The 20,098-nt window shown below is 35.1% G+C and overlaps 1 protein-coding gene across 2 annotated transcripts; it reads right to left on the reverse strand.

The window, feature by feature from the left end:
• Positions 1–238: 238 nt before the first annotated feature.
• LOC140512904 (uncharacterized) lies at positions 239–4,891 on the reverse strand. Of its 2 annotated transcripts, none has more exons than XM_072622322.1 (2): positions 4,734–4,891; positions 239–1,534 (listed from the first exon to the last, which is right to left on the reverse strand). In XM_072622322.1, exon 2 carries the CDS (start codon positions 1,285–1,287, stop codon positions 508–510), a length of 780 nt encoding a protein of 259 aa, XP_072478423.1. In that variant the 5' UTR covers positions 1,288–1,534; positions 4,734–4,891; the 3' UTR covers positions 239–507. The 2 variants fall into 2 exon arrangements, with proteins under 2 accessions (XP_072478423.1, XP_072478424.1); XM_072622323.1 differs by lacking the exon at positions 4,734–4,891 and adding an exon at positions 1,881–1,971.
• Between the last annotated feature and the right edge of the window lie 15,207 nt (positions 4,892–20,098).

Genomic DNA, 20,098 nt, shown 5'->3' on the forward strand with positions numbered 1-20,098 from the left:
ACAGACCACTATACAAAGAAAAAGAAAAGAGAAAGTGAAAACCTAGCTAATACTTCTTAGAGGACTCTGGTTTCTCCTCTGTAAAAGGAAGAGGGTTGAATTCCCTGGCCTCTGAGGTCCCTTTCAGCTCCACACCAGTGACCCTTTACTTTTGAAGTAATTTTGGTCAATGATCAGAGGAGGAGAGAAATACATAACTGTAGCCATTTTATGCTATAACAATAAAACTCGAACACCATTGCCCTTTGGTATCTTTTTCAGCACTGTATTGTTTCCAGGATCTGCTAATGAGTAAGTTTTATACGGTAAACTTCAAGGCCTTTGGAGCTAAGTCCGGTATAATCATTTCATTCTAACTGGCTTCATCTGTAGAGGTGATTCTCATGGTCTTTTTTGACAGTCTGTTTTCTCATTATTTTTTTAATCTTATGCAAAATGCCATGATCATCCCTCCTTGGTGGTATATACGGGTCACAGCCACAAACTATCTTTCTCCTCCCATCACCCCTAGTCCACATGTCCACAGCTAGCTGGTGCCTCCTCATTTCCCTTGAGCATCTTGTTCCATTCCTGAAGTATTTTGGCCTCCTCTCGAAGGGCTCGATCTTCCTCCTGCAGGGCATTGTTCTCCTCCCTGAGAGCCTTATTCTCCTGGCGAAGGGCGTGCTCTTCCTTCCACAAGGCTTGCTCTTCCATACGTAGGGCTTTGCCCTCCCTCCACAGGGCATGCTCCTCCATGTTCAGGGCACTTTCCTGATGCTGGAGGGCTTTGATCTCCTCATGTAAGGATCTGATCTCTTGTTGAAGAGCTTTCTCCTCATTCTGGAAAGCTTTCTCCTGCTCCTGAAGAGCCTTGATCTGGGCCTGAAGGGCTCTATTCTGTTCCCAAAAAGCTTTTTTTTCCTTACACAAGGAATTGCTTTTTTCACAGAGGGCTTTTTTGCTCCCCCAAATAATCCTCTTCTCCTCCCAGAGTAAATGATTTTGTTGCCTAAGGAACTGATTTGCCTCCCTAAGTATCTGGTTTTCTATTCGAAAAGTTCTATTTTCTCCTCGGAGAGCCCTATTTTCTATCCATAGGAACTTATTCTCTTTGCGGAGTGCTTTATTCTCATCTCGAAATATTTTGTTATCTCTCCAAAGATTTTTTTTCATCTCAAGCTGTTGCTGCTGCTGCTGCTGCGGTTCATGGTGGGGATGATGTTGCTCATTATTGAAAGATGGGAAAGAGAATAAAAGACGGGACAGCTGCCCCTTACTGATCCATTTGGAACCCAAGACGACCATTTCTTCACTTTTATATGAGGATTAAATAAAATCCAGATGATTTTGTTCACATGCTGAGATCCACCAAAGAAGAAATGAAATTTTGCTGTTTTTAAGCAGAAACTGGAAAGGTCATAATCTTAAAGGAAACGGTAGTCTTTGATATGAGTTGGATTGTGATTGTTTGGTTCCAAACTGGTATCTAGTGTTGATGGCTTTGGCAAGGATTAGTATGGCAGTAATCTAAAGCAAGATTCACTCAGTCCCACTGTTAGAGAAAATAATGAAAAAATCCAAATATATGTTAATAATTATGCAAAGGTTATGTAATGCATAACTTTGAGAATATAGAATGAACAAATACAAATTTTATTCTAGCTGCTTTTTGCTAGTGCATTTCTAGTTCTTTTTTCAATATCTTCCTGCTCAACTATTACTTTCCTCTAACCCTAAGGCTTACTTCTTGTTGTAGCATTAAAACAAATTTTATTAGAATTTCCCTGGTTTCATAAAGACCAAACAACTCAATTAGGAGGAGGATAATATATCATTCTACCAATTCTAATTAGTATATTATTAACTATACCAAACATAACCTGGCAGTCACTACTTACATTTGTGGTGTCTTTGAATTCCCCTGGAAGTTTTGGGCTTTTGACTGTAGGGAACAGTCAGCAGTTAAGGTCATCTATAGTGATGTCATTTACAAGTGTTGACAATGCTGCCACAGTGAATGCTATCTGTAATGACTACCCAGGTTTTGACCTAGTCCATGACCATAGGAAAGGGAGTGAACATACATAATATGAATTAATTTTTAAAAAATATTGATAATAATTTCTTCCCTCTAAGTTTATCTTGGAACATATCTTTGATGTTTGCATCATTGGACTTGTATTTATATGTACATTGTCTCTCCAAAATGATTCAAGACCCATGAAGGCAGGAAAGACTTTTATTTTTCTCTTTGTCTCCCTAGTACTTAGTCAAGTTCCTTTCACATAATAGTTGCTTAATAAATGCTTGATTATTGACTGATGTGGAAACCAAGGTAAATTCTTATGATTAGATATGTTTCTCTGTATGTCAAAAGCTTATCTCAGAAACGATCTACTATTACAAGGGTTCTTAACCTGAGCTTTAAAAAAATGATCACTATATTTCAAAATAATTTCATTGCTATTCTATGTATTTTATAAATTTAAAAGCATGATTTTTATACTGGGATAATATGCTTTATTAGATGGGTAGAGGAATACATGACACAAAAAGTAAAGAGCTGCTGAACTATTATGTGAAATCTATTTTATTCAGATTTTAAATTTCAAGGGAGAAAGGGAAGAAGGAAGTTAAGAAGGAAGGAAGGGTGAAAGAAGGATGGAAGAAGAAAGGAATGGAGGGAAGGAAAGAGAGGCAGAGAGAAAGGCTGTGAATGATTTTAATAAAATTATATGTAGGTATAGTACACTGTAAATTAAACATTACATGTGGAATATGTGCCTAGTTTGTGATTCTGTTTTCTTCTTTTTTGCTCTTATGTCTATGTCTAGACAGAATCATAGAATCTCTGTTGAAAAGCACCTCAGAGGCCAAGCAGTCCAACACACACCTGAACAAGAACAACAACCCAGATGACTTTTTATCGAAACCTTGCAATGGGGAGTCTACAACCTCCAGGGACAGGCGTCCCACTTCAGAGAACTCTGTTAGGAACGTTCCCTTACACCATTCAGAAATCTTCCTCTCTGCATAATGCCCCTACTTCTGTCTTTTGATGTCAAGCAGTATCTCTCTCTCTCTCTCTCTCCTCTCTTCACATATGTATATTATGTGTATGTATTTTATGTATTTATATTTATATGTATACACACACATATATACATATATAATCATCTCTCTTCCCCACACATATATGTGTGTATTATATATGTGTGTATGTGTATATACATGTAAATATAGATATAGTGTCTATGTAGGCATAGATGTGTATGTGTGTGCATAATATCTTTTACATACATCTGCCTTTCAGTCAAATACATGAAGGCATCAAGCAATCAGGATATCTTGTAAATAAGAAAAAAATACTTAAAGGATTACTTTATGCTTCTTATTTCATTATTTATTAATTGGCAGCTTTATGTATCACGTTTGTCTTTGAACCCTCAGTGTCATGGATCTGATTCTCATAAAGACCAATCTAATCTCGCAAGTTGGAGAAGGGGATTCATTCCATTGACACTGACTATACTCCCAAATCTAGTCAGTTTGTCATCACTATAATACAAGGTAGGAAAGTGGGAATATCTTAAAATCGATCCATTGACTCTGCAGAAGGACCTAAAAAGAATATTGATTGAAAGGATTATTGGTTTCCAAGTATCATCATTTTATATGTAGGTCTTTATATGCCTTAGACCCTATAATATAACAGTGAATAATAACATAATGAAAAGAATATAACAGGATGTTGATTCAGAATAAATCAATAAAGTATACAGTATAATGATGCCAGTAAATTCTGTACCCTTACAATACCATGTGTGGAACTCTTTGGCTATTAGTAGATGGCTGTATTATTGGTAAAATTCTGGAACAGAGATATCGACATATAATTACATCACCATTTTTCTGTGCTGAGTTATGAATTCACTCAGGAAATAGTGGTACTGATCCTGAAGTTCTGAAAATCTGAGTTCAAATCTAACATCAGACTCTTATTAACTGTCTCACCTCAGGCAAATCACCTAACCACTCTCTGCTTTTGTTTCATCAGCTGTAAAATTGTGAATAATATTAGTATCTATTTCCCAGGTTTGTCATGAGAATAGAACGATATAATATTGGTAGGGTACTTTGAAAACATCGAAGTACCATATAAATGTAAATTGCTGTTGCTGCTGTTCTGGTGATAGGAGAAAGCATAATGGATCTAGATTTAAAAGAACTGGTTCAAATATGGCCTTTTATATATGTGGCTCTGTGAACCTAGACAAATCACTTAATCTCATTCAATTTCAGTTTCTTTATAATGAAGTTGGACTAGAATGGTCTCTGGAGTTTCTTCTAGTTGTACATCAATGATCCTATAATCAAATTTATTCACTTTGGTGATTTTATTTGCTCATGACTAAACTTTCTGATTTACTTAAGACATTTCTATGTATGTATTATAATCAAACGAATGAAAAGTTAGGTAACCTCAAAATAAGATCCCATATCCAGATGCAGAATTCCTAATTTGAACATGTTGCCAGACTTTCCGCTAATCCTAACATCATTTCCATTTTATCAAGTTTGAAAAAATAAAAATCTTATAACATTGATATAAACCTAGTATTGATCTGCATAGCAATCTTATCATAACAGCTTCAATAGGAAGAATGAGAAGAATAACATAATAGGAGATAGAAAAATTAGGATAGTGCCTCTATTAATATAAAAGAGAGAATTTTAATGCCTTAACTTACTATGACTGAAATACCCGCGGAATTGTCCACATCTGGTGTTAAAATACGCCTGGATTTTACCTAAATAAGTGCCATGCTTACTTGACCCTAATGTTACTACTTATGTGTTAGACATTGCTGCCATGGTAGCTAGGAATTCATACTCAATATTAAAAAATAAAGAACTCTCTGAATGTTCCATTTTAGAATGCAGTATTTCCTTGGTTTTAAAGATGACGAGGGCAAATGCCTTATATTTTTCTAGAATGCAGCTTTGTCATTTTTAATAAGAAATTCCTAGAACATCCATGAGTTTGAGTTTATATCTGAATAATATTCTAGTTTCAAATTCTTAAGACTTTAATAGATTAGAAAAAGTTTGGAGTTCCTTCCATCCTTGTCCACCACTTGTACAAATTTGCTGGAACTCTGAAAACAAAGTTTCTGCTTTATTTCAAAATAGTCTATTTTGCGTCACTCTCAACAATGTGTACATGTCAAGATGGACATCTACGTGCCTTTGAATTTTATGAAATGAAATGAGATTGTTGAGTGAAGAAAGCTAGTGCTGTCTTGGTTCTTGTTAAAAGATATTAAAAGGTAAGCATGAGACAAGAAATAGTAATAAATAAGTTATGCTTATAAACAATGGCTCTGCTTTCCTTCTGAGTTTACTCTCTCTTTTTCTCTCTCTCTCATCTATCCCTTGTTCAGAATTGCTTGTATATTATCTCTCGCCCATTTGATTATGAGTTCAAAAATGGGACTTGTCTTTTACCTTTTTGTACTACCTAGTACTTAGCTCAGGACCTGAAATATGACAGGCACTTAACAAATGCTTGCCTGTCAATAAACATTTATTATGCACCTACTTCATCTCAGAATCTGTGTTAAAAGGCTTGACTTGACTGTGATATCCAGAGGAACAGGAATTATTTCTTTGCTTTGTTTTGTTTTATTTTTTTTGTACTCCTAGTACCTAGCCCATTACCTGACAGAGTAGGACCTTAATAAGTACCTGTCAATTGACTGAATATGAAGATTCATACAATTGATGATTAATGTTGACTTTGAGATAGTACATGATGGAATTTAATAGGCAATAGTGAAGAGTCGTAGTGACAGCTAAAAAGGTATCAAAGACCTAAATTTTATCCAACAGGGGCTGCATCTAGCTATATAATATTTTATTAGTTCAGAAAATCACAGATTTTGAACAGAACTCAGAGGCCATCTATATAGTCCCTATGTAAATAAGAATAACCTCTGCCTGTACCTAGTTGGTCCTATTTAGCCTTTACTTAAAAATGTGTGGGAAGGTAACATTATCACCTGAGGAGGCTCGTGTTATTTTGACCAGTGTTAATTGGTAGCAAGCTTTATTTTTGTTTTTGTTTTTTTCCTCCCCTTTCATAACTCAATTTTAAATTGTTTTCTTTTTTTCTAACTTCCATCTATTGATCCTAGTTCTGGCTTCTGAAGTAGGGTCCAAATAGAATATATTTAATTCATTTAATGTGTGACATTGTAATAGCAAAGACCCTGGCATACACAGGACAGCCTGCTGTACAGGTTCTTAGATCTCCTTTTCCAAAAGGAAAGCAATTCCTGAGGGGTCAATAATCTACTTTAATGAAGCACATGCATCATTCACTTAGTTCATGGGAAAAAGTCAGCACCCTGAACTTCAGGGAAAATAGAAAGAGAAATTATAAGCAGAAATTGCAAACAGAAATATAAACAGACAGTGCTTCCAATTGTCTGTCCATAAACAATGCAAACATCATTACCAGAGAGAGAAGTACCAACACCTGGGTTTTCAAAGCTGGGGGGCTTCTTAGTAGCTACCCAGAATCTCATGTGGCCAAACAAACCCTTCCAGTGAGTAAGCTCCAAAACATAACCTCACTTCAGAGTATATATACACTTTGCAGAGCCAGAGGCCATTGCAACCCTTGAGAACCAGTGCCTCATTAGAAATTAACAAAACAAATCTCTCCTCATCAAGCTTCCCTTTATAGGCAGCCCCATTAATGGGTAGGGAATATCTTTAACTCTCTAATTAACATTACAGGCATCTGCATTATAGAGTGGAAAGATTTGTGTCAGAGAAAGTGATTAAATCTCAACTCTGAAACTTACTACCTTGTATGACCTTTCACAAGTCACTTTACATCAGTAGACCTGCTAGCTTACCTATAAATGAAAGAATTGCACACAATGACGTCTAATATCTTCTCTACCTCGAAATACATAATATTTTAATTTTAAGATTAATATTAGCTTATTTGAACAATAAAAAAAAAAACAAGCCATTGGGAAGAGTGTTGGGAAATTAAGGCCAGGGTGAGGTCTGTGATTTTGACTCATTGTTGAGTCATAGAATTACTATTATGAAAGCTTCTTACATTTCAGCTACCTAAGGTCAAAGGTGGGAATTAAGAATACTCTCCATGTTTAGAGAGAGTCACTGTAATGATTAATTCCCTTTTCATTTTCAAAAATTATATCACTCAATATTTAAAGTAATATTTTAAAGGGAATAAAAGTTTATTTTAACATGTTTTTCAAAAGTTATAAAAAGAAAATTCAATCACCCCAGTCATTTGTTTGTGTGAACTGGCTATATAATTACTTTCTAGAAAATCAGTATTCTTCTTAACCACAGTGTGAAGCAGGCAAAATCATTCCCCCATCAGTGAGTAACTCTACTCAGGCTTCTTCGCTCTCAGGCGACATCTGTGTTTGTGCTGCATCTGCTTTCATATTCTTCAAATTCCTCTCACAAGGAGGAGAGAAAAGCTGCAATTCATGTCAGGGCACCCAGCCAGAGTGGAAATTGCCAAATATCAGCATCAGATTTTGTGAGAATTAAGTTACCCAGGCTTTTCCTTCAGTACGTGAAGACTTGCTGGTCGATAAAAGGTTAGGAAGTTTGAATCACTATCCCCATCCAGCTGGGAAGATTCAGAGAATTTGGCAGTGAGAAGATGTGTCTGTGATGTGAGTGGGACTTCTTACATGGGATTAACCTTTTCAAGTCGTATTGTTGCTGATTCTGTGCTTTGTTTTTTATCTAGAAGTTTCACAAAGCTCGTTAGTTGCACTATTCCAATTAACAGCACCAGGACAAAACTTGGTAACCAATTTTACCAACTTGGAAATGTTACTTTGAAGAAAAAAAATTCTGATTTTTGAAGGGATGTGAAATAGAAGGGGGAGGGGAAAATAAATTATTTTGAAATCAATGAATATCCTCCATGGTTTTCTTTGTCATTTATTACAATTTCTAATATTTAATTAGCATACTACACATCAGTAAAGCAAATTTACCTCAAAATCAGTTACTTATTTGATGAATGTGACATCACTGTGCTGCACTGATCAAAAGGCTGGAATGCAAAAGCAGGTAATACTAGGTTTTCTTACATATGCAAATACTAAAAGTCTTTAGTATTTTAAAGGATATTGTGAATGTCAGGGCAGATATATGGCAGAAAGGAGAAAAATCATCCATGTCGTGGTCAAACCTTTGAGGGTACCTAGTTTGGAGGTGGTGTAATAAAGACTTACAAGAAGTATTGAAAACATAGAAAGAAAAAAGTTAATGGGAATTCCAAAGAAAAGGAAGAGATGACAACTAAATTCACAACCCAATCTAAGACACTGAATATTTTCTATTTCTGTCATAGGTGATGTAATAGACCTCTCACTCCAGTAGATGTCACACTTTGGGACACTATCCACTTATCATGTAGATGACAATCACATATCCTTAGGGTTAAAAATAGTGAAATGAGTTAACTGGAAATTTTTCTTTATTTCCTAAAAAGTGAGGTAAAATAGAAAATAAAATAACAGTGTTAGACATCAACAATAAACTATTTCCTCACACAATTATTCATATAGATGTGTAATTTCATTGACTTGGGAGTTTCTATCAATGATGAAGACTGGGACTGTGGGACGCACATGGATGTCTACTCATAAATTCACTAAAGAGACACAGTCAATGTGCTAGATGCCTTCTGCCCTTCCTCCAAAAATTCCCAAGGAGACTAATACATTTATACATGGAGCATTTTGGCTCTACCTGTAATCATTGCTTCTCACCATGTAACCAGCTTATCTTCTTTTTTTTTTTATCAAAGAGCTACTTTATGATGCCTTTTATTCCTGTTCTTTTTCTGAGGCACTCATTTGTTGCATGTCACATCCCACTCATACCCAATACATATCTCTCCACTTCTCTTTGTATGACGATCATTTTAATTATTCAGGCAGCTGTATACATTACTGTCATAAACCATGCCAATAGAATGGTGACATTAAAAAACAGATGAGCCTTTGTTTCTTGGGAAGCTTACAGTTGGTAAAGGAATTTTGTCATTTCCTTGGGGCTATCGAACCTCTTCCACCACCCTCTTTAACTCTGGTCCTAATTTTTTTGTCTTTCTCTACTATGTATTACATATGTATATACATACACACACATATATATGTATATATAGATATAAACATACACATACACACATACACACACATACACATAGATGTTAATTAATGAGCTTTATAGGATTTCAGTCCAAATTTATGGAGCAAAGATAGCCTCAATAATCACATCATTGTTTTTTTTTTTAACTTACTGAATTTTACATTTTTTATTAAATTTATTGAAATATAATCTATTTCATTCCTTGGAAAATAGACTCTCTATATTGTCAGGGATATACTTTGTGATATGCTTCAACATTCTGGGAAGAAATACTAAGATATGACAGAAACTAAATGCAAGGCTTTTATAATCTAAAAGCAAATATACATATATACATATATACAATGTATAAAATATGCATTCTTTTCTCTGTCTTGCACTTCTCTTCATGTCCTTCCATCATCTGTCTGTATTTTAGGCAATTGTTTTATTTATCCTTTTGGTTAGCATTTGAACTATAAACTTGACATATTTATGTACCAGTTCCAGAAGGCCAGCCAAGAGGTAATAGGCTTATTATGAGTAGAGAAAATAAATTATCCCTTTCCAAAGCAGAGAAGTAATTTTAAATTTTGTGGAGGAATGAGGAAGAGGGATAAGAGCAACACAGAGTAAAACAAATAATAATTAATAATAATGACATGTCTGCCAAATATTACTCTTGTGTAACTTATTTTAAGGAAAAGTCATAAAAATGAAATGTCATTATGAAAACAGTATCAGTTATAATGAAAATATTTATATATCTATGTCAATATATGCACATACGTAGACATGCATATATTCAAATTATAGGAACACGTATAACAGTGCATTTATATATATGTATATATATTTCTATACATTTGAATATATAAAGAGTGTGTGATTTCTTCAGTTTAAGATGCTAGCACAGACAACATCCTATTGAAATACTGAGCCCCAGCGATATGAAGACCTTTCAAAGTACTAATTACAGCAAAGCAGCAATAATAATGGCCATTTACGTAGCCTTTTAAAGTTTGCAGAACCCTTTGAAAATATCGTTCCATTTTATTCTCACAACAAAGCTCTATGAAGTAGGTGTTCTTATTATTACCACTCTACAGATGAGGAAACTGAGGCAGAGAACAGCTAAGTGACTTGCTCAGGGTAATACAGCTCAGGTGGGATTTGAATTCAGGTCTTTCTGATTCTTAGTTTAGTGTTTTTTCCACTAATTGTTATTAATATAGGGAATATACTCTGGTGGTGGTGGTGGTGGTGTGTGTGTGTGTGTGTGTGTGTGTGTGTGTGTGTATATGTGTGTGTGTGTGTATGTGTATGTGTGTGTGTGTATGTGTATATGTGTGTGTGTGTATGTGTGTGTGTGTGTGTATGTGTGTGTGTGTGTGTGTGTGTATGCCTCTGCCTCTCTGTCTGTTTCTGATTCTCTCTGTTCCTGTTTCTCTCTATATCTGTCTTTCTCCTTCCTAGTCTATCTGTCTCCGTGTCTGTATGTCTTTCTCTCTCTGTGTCTGTCTCTCTTTGTGTTTCTCTCTATCTCTCTATTTTTCTCTCTCCCTGTCTCTCTGTCTCTCTTTGTCTGTCTCTTTCTGTCTCTCTCTGTCTCTTTCCCTCCTTCCCTCTCCCCCTCCCTTCCCCTCCTCTCTCTCTGTCTCTCTGTCTCTCTCTCTTTCTCCCTAGAATTCTTACCCTCAACCAGAGGGTATAATAACAGCAATTGGTGCCTATATACAAGTCAGATTCAACAAAGGGAATCAGAGGCTACAGTACAGGACAGAGTTTAAAGAATAGATGTTGGGTGAGCCTAGCATGGACATCTGTGGCAGTCTACATGTAGTCAGAAAGTGGGGAAAAGATTCAGTCATTTCTTGAAGGTACTGGCTAAGAGAGTAATAGCCCTTCCCTTCAGCATGTTAATCACCGTGCCCCCTTGATGAGGGTGAAGAAAATCACACATATATCTGAAGATAGATACTCGGAGGAAATGAATAGCTCAGTCTATCTACCAGGTTGTTGTTCTTCAGTCTTTCTCAGTCATGCCTGACTTTTCATGATCCCAATGTGCAGTTTTCTTGGCAAAGCTACTGGAGTAGGCTGCCATTTCCTTCCCCAACTCATTTAACAAATGGGGAAACTGAGAAAAACAGGGTTAAGTGATTTGCCCAGGGCCACACAGCTAGATTTGACTCAGGAAGATAAATCTTCTTCACTCTAGGCCCAGTAATCTATTCACTATAGCACCTTGCAGCCTCTCCACTATGACACTTAACTCTCCTTAGATGTGTCTCCCATATCTAATTCTTATGCAAATCTCTTCTCATAGAGAGTATTTATAATTATGTGAGACTGACCTTCAGATTTATGGGGGGAATGTCCTATTATTACTTCTATTGCTACACTTTTGCATTACATTGCATTTTAATTAAACTAAGATGGTGCTGACTGACTGGTAAAAGGACAGACAATGGCAAGGAATTATTGATTTTGAGAAAGTTCTGACCCCAAAAGTACTTAAAATCTGACACCTATGAGTGAAGGGCACTCCAGGTGTCACACAGGTATTTGGCAACTCATTTCTGAAAAAAACTTGTTCTATGTCCACCTGGCCTACAACAAGTGTGTTTTTCAAGAAATTCTAGACTTCAGCATAAATAATATAATACAGATTTGAAATTTGGGATACAAAAGTTTGCTGATTTAAAAAAATGAATTATAAAATATATTTCCTCAGAAACATGTGTGATATACACCATATCTCATTTTGTGAGGTTTTTCTTCTTCAGAATATTTTACTAGTATAATTTGCAGACTTCCAAATTTATGACTGCTTATTTGATTGTTACCAATTTGTAACATATTCACCTAAACTAATTAGGGTTGAAGGAAAAGACAGCTATTTTGTGATCATTATTTTCTTTCCATTCTTATAGGAGACATTTTAAAAAGTTATGACTAATATTAAGTATTAAAAAAAAAACAACAACTACAGATCTTGCCCAAATTCAAGACTTGGCCCATCTGGAACTTTGGCATAACATTTTTCTTTTATTATGTTTTGAAGACTTTTTATGCTGAGGTAGCTAATTTTTAGATTATCTAACCCCAGCAGTTTCTCTTTCCAATGGTTACGAAATATGTTGTTTCTTCCAAGGGACAGAAAACTAGAACCAAGTTTTATCGTTATTCTACCTGTCATAGATTAGCAGAGTACCACCGAGAGCAAAGTTGATGGTATTGTACATCTGTGCATTCAACATTCCATGGCACTAAGCCACCATCCTCTTTTCTGCATGACCAACTGACTAATTGCTATACTTGGCCTTTTCCATTCTCTTCAATTAAGGCAATGCCCAATTGCACATAGCAACAAAGTCGCCCATACAGAACAGAATCTGGGCCAGCATTAGGCTCTAAATCCCAGAAGCACCTGTTACAAATACAAAGCGTCCAGATGGTCCAGTCTTTGTAGGGAAGTGTCAAGCATTGACTTATCTGTCTTTCTTACTTTTGGTTTAAGGTCATAAACATGATCCTTTGGAAGTTGGAAGCCAAATGAAATTCAGAAAAAAAATACCTAGGATTAGTGCAGAAACCCCTCAATTTGTTTATCTAAATCTTTATAGCCCAGTGGAGCTCATTGTTATCACTTTCTAAGCATGCAAATGGGATTAGTTTATGATTACATGGCAGGCTTCAGTATAATTAGATGGATTTATTTAAACACAGCTGTAAATCACAAAAAAATGTGAAATATTTAGTGATTGTCAATTTTGCAGTTCATAAATTCAGACTTAAGTCTCCAATCAGCTATATTGTTCTTGTTTTGTTTGAGACACTAGAAAGCACAAAAATATTACCATACCTTAGCTCAGTTTTTTATAGTTTTCAGTTATTTCTAGTTTATAGCAATGATGCTGTATGTTGATATGCTTTCTGTGAACTGCAATAATATATCATGTTTCTGTTCTTCTCTCCTTCTAGACAACACCAAATTTAAAATGATTGTTTTATTCATAGAGAGAATTCCCAAGAATGCTCATTTTATTTTAACTGGCCTATGTAGATATATTGTGATTTTAATAAATAATTTAAAATTGATTCTGAGGTTGCTGAAAGCCTATTTTGAGTCTTTTTCTCTTCAAATCTTATTTTTTCTAGGATGAAATACTTTCAGAAATAATCCTGCATGCCATTTGCATGCAGCCACAAATATACAACCTATAAAGGAGAGAAAGCACATTTTCTGGAAATAACCAGTTGACCATTTGGAAGAAAATTCATTTATTGTCAAATTTTAGTATCAAAGGGAAAAGATAATTCATCTTTGTTTGTTTGCTTAGCTTCCTGTTCACTCTAAATTCTTGAGGGACTATTACCACTATATTCATCTCCCCATGGACCTTTCCATAAGGGCTGCTAGAACCTTCTTGACACAGCAAGATTAACGGCTGTTCTTATCCCAAGACATGCTTTCCAATCAACGTCAATCTCAAAGATTTTTAAAGGAGATACATATTTAGGATATTAATGATTGCTTTGGAATGTCTGTATAATTATTAAGATTGACTGTTATAGTTAAGTAGTTGGCATAAGTATTTAGATACTGGGTATTATATGATATTATTACTTTTTTATCTACTAATTTCAAGTATAATCTTCAATGTAGTGTTAAAATGAATTATATGAAAAAAAAAGAAACTGAGGACAAAGTTACCAAACATCTATGATTTAATTAGCAAAACTGGAGTTTGAGAGCAAATCAAGTGACCTGACTCCTCAGATGTCAGAGACACCAAAGGATTTACAGAGCTGGTTCTTATATTGTGTAGTTTTTCCTTCATTCTCAAAGAAAACTATGACATCAGGAAGATGATTCTATGACTTGCAATTAAAATGGATTTAGGTGAGGGAGGCCTTTGCAAAGTCACTAGCCTCACTTTCTTCTCCAGAGCCATCTAGATCCAGAAGTCAGATATAGATCAGGACACTGGAGATGATCCACCTTGCAATGGAAGGCCTTGACCTTTACAAGCTAAGTTCTCACTTAAGTTTGAAGTTCTCACTTTGAGTGAGGCAACTCCACTTCAATGATTAGGCCTGTTTAAGAAGTGAGTCAAGGGATGGCCTCTTAAAAAAAATCAAACTGTGAAGGGAAGACCCTTAGGCTTCCAGACTGAAAGAAAAACAATTACCACTCACATTCACTCTGAGCCATCTGGACCAAAAAATAACCATTAAGTGGTGCTTAGGCAGGGTTCTATCTTTGACTAATCAATAGGAGCCAGAGTGAATTTATTTAAGGCATGGTCTTGAAAAAAGAAATCTAGCCTATAAACCCCAAAATAACTTGGTGGATTTCTGTAATATTAAGGGAATTTGAAGATCCTCCCTGCCCCTTAATAGGCCCATGTGACCTGTTTTGAGCTTTGGCCCAGCCCACATCCCAAGTCATACTGAGGTGATGGTGGGAGGAACTTGCTGAACAGGTTGTAGCAGGAACAGAAGGTGAGGTATAGCTGAGAGAAAGGCAGCAGGCAGAGCACCTATCCTGGAAGAGAGGGGCATTTTACCTAAGGGAAGCTTGTTTGTGAGGAGTACTGATAGAGGGAAAGCTTAGTACTGGTGGCCCTCCCTCTATTGATACTATGTACAAACTTCCTTGTTACCATAGTGGAATTAGTGTTCCAGTATCTGAATAAATGTTTTGATTTCGTCTTTGAGGAAGAGTGTCTATATTTTGTGAATTTACCCTGGAAAAAGGCCTGCATATCCATCGTGGCTGCTGTGGATATCCCATGGGTGTTACAGTTTCCTCCATAAAAATTTATCTTATTTTGGGCAAAACACTCTCAGGTAACAGAAAAGAAGAATAAAAATTAAAAAATGACAGAAACTGCTTTTAGGTATAATTCAATTGGACAAGGAAGGTCACCTGACTAGTTAATTTCTCTCAGTCTTTCTTAATCCTACACCAGAAGTCCTTACTTTCATGTGATGCCTTTGAAAGCAGAAAGTAGACTAGGAAAGAGGAACTTGAGGTCAGTAGTTAGCAGTCATCACCACCATTCTCCCCCCTTCCTCCCCTGTTATTTGGCTTAGACTTTAGTCTAGCTCAAGAAAAAAAGGAACATATCCACTAAGACTGAAAAGAGGAAAAGGGAACTTAACCTTTTAAAAAACCTTGTAATCTTATGATTATTTACTACCTCTAAATAATCTTATGATTGTTTAATTCCTCTAAATTATCTGCTCCTAAATGATGAAGTTTTATCAATCTAAATCTCTTCACTAAAACCATAAGTAATCTAGATTTAAGAGACTATCTATGTTATTCTGGTTTAGCTTTTAGGGCTAGCTTTCCTGAAGAAAGAAGTTTAGTCCTACAATCAAAATAAAAAAAAAATAAAAATAATAAAAACTAATTGATTTTCTTGTTTGTAGTATTAACAATTAGAAAAAGTTCTACATTTTATTGTTATATTGGAGCATAATTTATAGGAAGCTTGATGATTCACTGTTATTTTCATTCATTTTTTCTTTATTTTTATAGAACGTCATATATACAAATTATTTTAAATATCCCAATTTTTTAAAAAGTAGGTTAGTTTGAATCAAATATGTAACTATGTTCATTTATAAATATGTATATACTTGCGTTCATGTATATTAATATTATATAACAATCAACAATAAAATCTTACTTCTAATATCTATTACCTGTGTGACCTTGGGAGAGTTCCTCAACTATTTTTTTTTATCAATAAACATTTACTAAGCACTTACTACGTGTAAGACCCTTATAAACACTAGGGATTCAAAGAAAGGCAAAACAAAACAAAACATCCTTACTTTAAAGAAATTCATGATCTAACACAACGATCTAAGACAATTCCAAAGTCTTCATGCTGGAAAATGCTATCTGCATCCATAGAAAGAATTACGGAGTATGAATGCAGATCAAAGCACACTGTTTTCATTCTTTTCCTTTCTTGTGGTTTTCCCCTTTTGTTCTGATTTTTCTGTTGCAACATGACTAATGTTGAAATATGTTTAATATGGTTGCACATGTATGGCCTATATCTAATTACTTGCATTTGGGGGAAGGGGCAAATAGTTGAGGGACTCGCCCAAGGTCACACAGGTAATAGATATTAGAAGGGAAGGAGGGAAAAAATTGTAATTCAAAATCTTTTAAAAGTGAATGTTGAAAACTACAAATTAATAAACTTATTCAAAAAAGAAATTCATGATCTGATGGCAGGGCCCCATTATCCCTCTATTTTTTCCTCTGTAAAATGAAGCCACTGCACCAAATAATCCATAAGGTCTCTTCCAATTTTAAACCCGTGATTCTAGTTTTCTGTTATCAAAATAATGTGCTGGGAGATGTGAAGAGCAGTAAAGAAGAGTGACAGTATTTCTCCTCTGAAGGAGTTTCTAGTCTAGTTAGGGGGAATAATGCCATGGAGAAATTTACACAAGAGAAAAAAAAAAAAACCCATGGGTTTGTCATGACAATGAAATGGATATAACATCATCTGACTTCTTGAATCAGAATAATAAAAATAGAACCTTGACTAAATTTGTTACCTGGATGTTAAGTACTGTGTTGATATAATTTGAGTTTTTCCACACTAAAAAGACCAGAAAGTTCTTCTCCACATAAGCTGAGAATCAAAAATCATAGCCATCCATTTCCAGGCAAAGTATTGTATCTTTCCTGGTATGACTGCATCTATTTCCAATGGAAATTAAATTATTTCTAAACAAATCCTAAATCATACAAATCAGAGAAAAAATTGCACAATTCTCATCAAAATAGCTGTATTGTTATAAGTTGTTGTTTTACTTTGTTTTGAGAAACGAACAGGTCAGGTTTTTGACCTATATTAGCCAGGATAATTGCAGTACTCTCTGAAAATTTAAAAATAAATAGTTTTTGATGAGTCTGGGTCAGGTATAGAACTTCTTTTAATGTGAACATAGGGTACTTTGAAAGAAAACTATTTGTCAAAATCTTTAAGAATCCTGAACAGATTAAATGAAATATCAAAGTGATGTAGATTTGAGGGATTTTAAAAGAACTAACAAAAGAAAAAGAGAAGCTATTGATACTATCTGGTTCTACCTGATTACAAAAAAAAAAATGGACTGCTTCATTAAGAATTCTTTATCATTATTTGTAGGCCTTCAAACAGAGGTTGGATGACCACTTCCAGGATAAGTTATAGTGGGGATTCCTTTCATGTATGGGTAGGACTAGATGACCGTTGGCATCTCTTTCAACTTTCAAAGTCTGTGATTTTGTGACAAATATTTTGTAGTTAAAGAAGGAGAAAGAGAAAGATATTCAAAATTCTTAAGAATCTTGGTTTTATAAAATAAGATAATTCTTTTGTTTTTGAGTTGATGCATCTCATTCAAATGACCAAATTAAATAAGAAGATAAATACTTTTATTAGTGGGATCACATTGGTTATTGTTTGTTTGTTTTATTTTTAACACTAAGAATTTCACATTTACAAAAGTACAAATTGGTCTTTCTTGTACATGTACATGGGTGGAAGAACAATAAAATAACTTCTTGAAGTTGTGGAATTGAATTATGGTTTTCTTGGATTATTATTTCTATTTGTTTTATAAATCAATGACTAAAGAAATCTATTGGTTTAGGTCACAGAAAGATATTTGCAAAATAATCATATATTATTTGAGTAGGAAGTGATACTGTCAGAAATCTCATAAAAGTACGTGTTACCAGAAAGTGTGACTTTTTACTTACGGCAAGAGATTTAGATTTAAGACTTCAAGGTTCCTGTACAAACTGAGATGATTTAGGGACAGTTACTTGATATTTCTCTTTATGAGGTACTGAACTTTGTTTGGTATAAAATAAATATCATTGTTATGTTGCGTCTGAGGATTTGTACTTGTAAAGCTCTATAAAATCCCCAGAGAGACAAAATGAAAATATTATAGTATGATGTGGGTTTGTGAGAATTAGGAGGAGAGAGAGAGAGAGAGAGAGAGAGAGAGAGAGAGAGAGAGAGAGAGAGAGAGAGACAGAGAGACAGAGAGAGAGACAGAGAGACCGAGAAAGTGAGTAGGAAGAAAGAGGGTGTGAGTAGGGAAGGGGTCCTTCGGTACTTTCAGGTACCATGTGACATTCAGTACTTGCCACACACTGTCACATCAATTTCTTTCCTTCTAACCCCACAACTCTTCTTTTCCAGAAGAACAAGTAAATACAAGGCATCAGTGTGCTTAGGTATAAGAAATCAACCAACCAGACAGCGGTGAAGTGAGGATAGAATTCCTGTATGTGAGCTCTAAGAGCAAAGGATGTTACTTATCTATTACTTTTCTAGCTCCTGAGAACCTCAATAAGGTCAGAAAGGTCTGCCTATTGACAACTCATTAAAATGTATTAAAATGAATCAATTCTCATGATACTTGGCAACCTCCCAAAGGTAAAATTTCCATGCTTATTCTTTTGCTTCATATACTGCCTAAAAATGAACGCAATTCCTATAATTTCCATTTAGAATTCCAAAATCTATACTTGCAATAATTCCCATGCAATAGAAAAATTAATTTTAACTAAAACACTTGAACCATTAATGAATGTGTAGACACAGACTAAATATCACTGATTTTCTGAATGACTTGTGCATTAGAGCTGATATTTTAATCAATGTATTCTTGCAGAATGTTAACAAGCTGTAGCATCAATTGCATGATATTGTTAAAAGAGTGCTGGTTTAGGAGTCAAAAGACCTAACTTTAAATTATATTTCTGCCCTTACTTCTTGTAGCACCTTGGACAAATTACTTAACCTCTCTGGGCCAATGATTATCTAATTTTGAGTGGATTGGACTTGATGACCTCTGAGGTCTCTTCTAAAGTTTCCTCTAAGTTATTCTTCAAAGTCTCAATCTGCAGAGGGAGGGGGTGAAGAAAGAAAACGAGAGAGAGAGAGACAGACAGAGAGACAGACAGACAGACAGAGACAGAGACAGAGAGAGAGACAGAGAGAGAGAGACAGAGAGAGACAGAGACAGAGAGACAGAGAGAGACAGAGACAGAGAGACAGAGAGAGACAGAGAGAGAGAGAGAGACAGAGACAGAGAGAGAGAGACAGAGAGAGAGAGAGAGAGACAGAGAGAGAGAGAGAGAGAGAGAGAGAGAGAGAGAGAGAGGAGGGAAAGAAAGAGGGGGGGAGACAGAAGGAAGAAGGAAGGAAAAAAGGAAGTACTTACCCTTTGCCAAATACTGTGCTAAAAATTAGGATACAGGTACAAAAATCCTCAAGAACTTACACTATAACAGGTTATTTAGCATATAGAGAGAAATGATGACCAGAGTGGATCATTTTAGTCTAGAAAGTTATGGGAATGGTGAATGGGATGATAGAGTAGTATATTAATACCACTTTTTGGGGAACAATAGTAGAGTAACTTGATAACAGATAGAAGTTCTAGAGCTGGGGTGGGAAGAGAAGGGGAAATAGGAAACTATGAAGTTCAATAAAAGAAGCTGGAGATGAAGGTGTGAAGGAGATGATTGGAAAGCAAGTATTTGTTGTTTATATTAATAATATCATTAATAATGATATAAAACAGTAATCTTTTAAATAGATTTATTCCAAAATTAAGAAAACAAAGTTTATAAGCAGTTGTATTGACTTATGACATATATTTACCCCAATGCCATAAGAAGATGCATAATTCAAAATACTCTTTGTACTTAACCATCGCAAGATCTAATGCTTATGGAAACAGAAGCAGAGTTGAGTAAAAACTGAAATTATCTTGTGAATTGGCTTCTGAATGTTACTTTGAACTATCTACAGATTGAGATAACTAGTGCTTGTAAGTTTATAAATTCAAAATTAAATGTCAAATT

Source organism: Notamacropus eugenii, chromosome 6, assembly GCF_028372415.1.
Source record: "Notamacropus eugenii isolate mMacEug1 chromosome 6, mMacEug1.pri_v2, whole genome shotgun sequence".
In the NCBI taxonomy this organism is placed as follows: Eukaryota; Metazoa; Chordata; class Mammalia; order Diprotodontia; family Macropodidae; genus Notamacropus; species Notamacropus eugenii.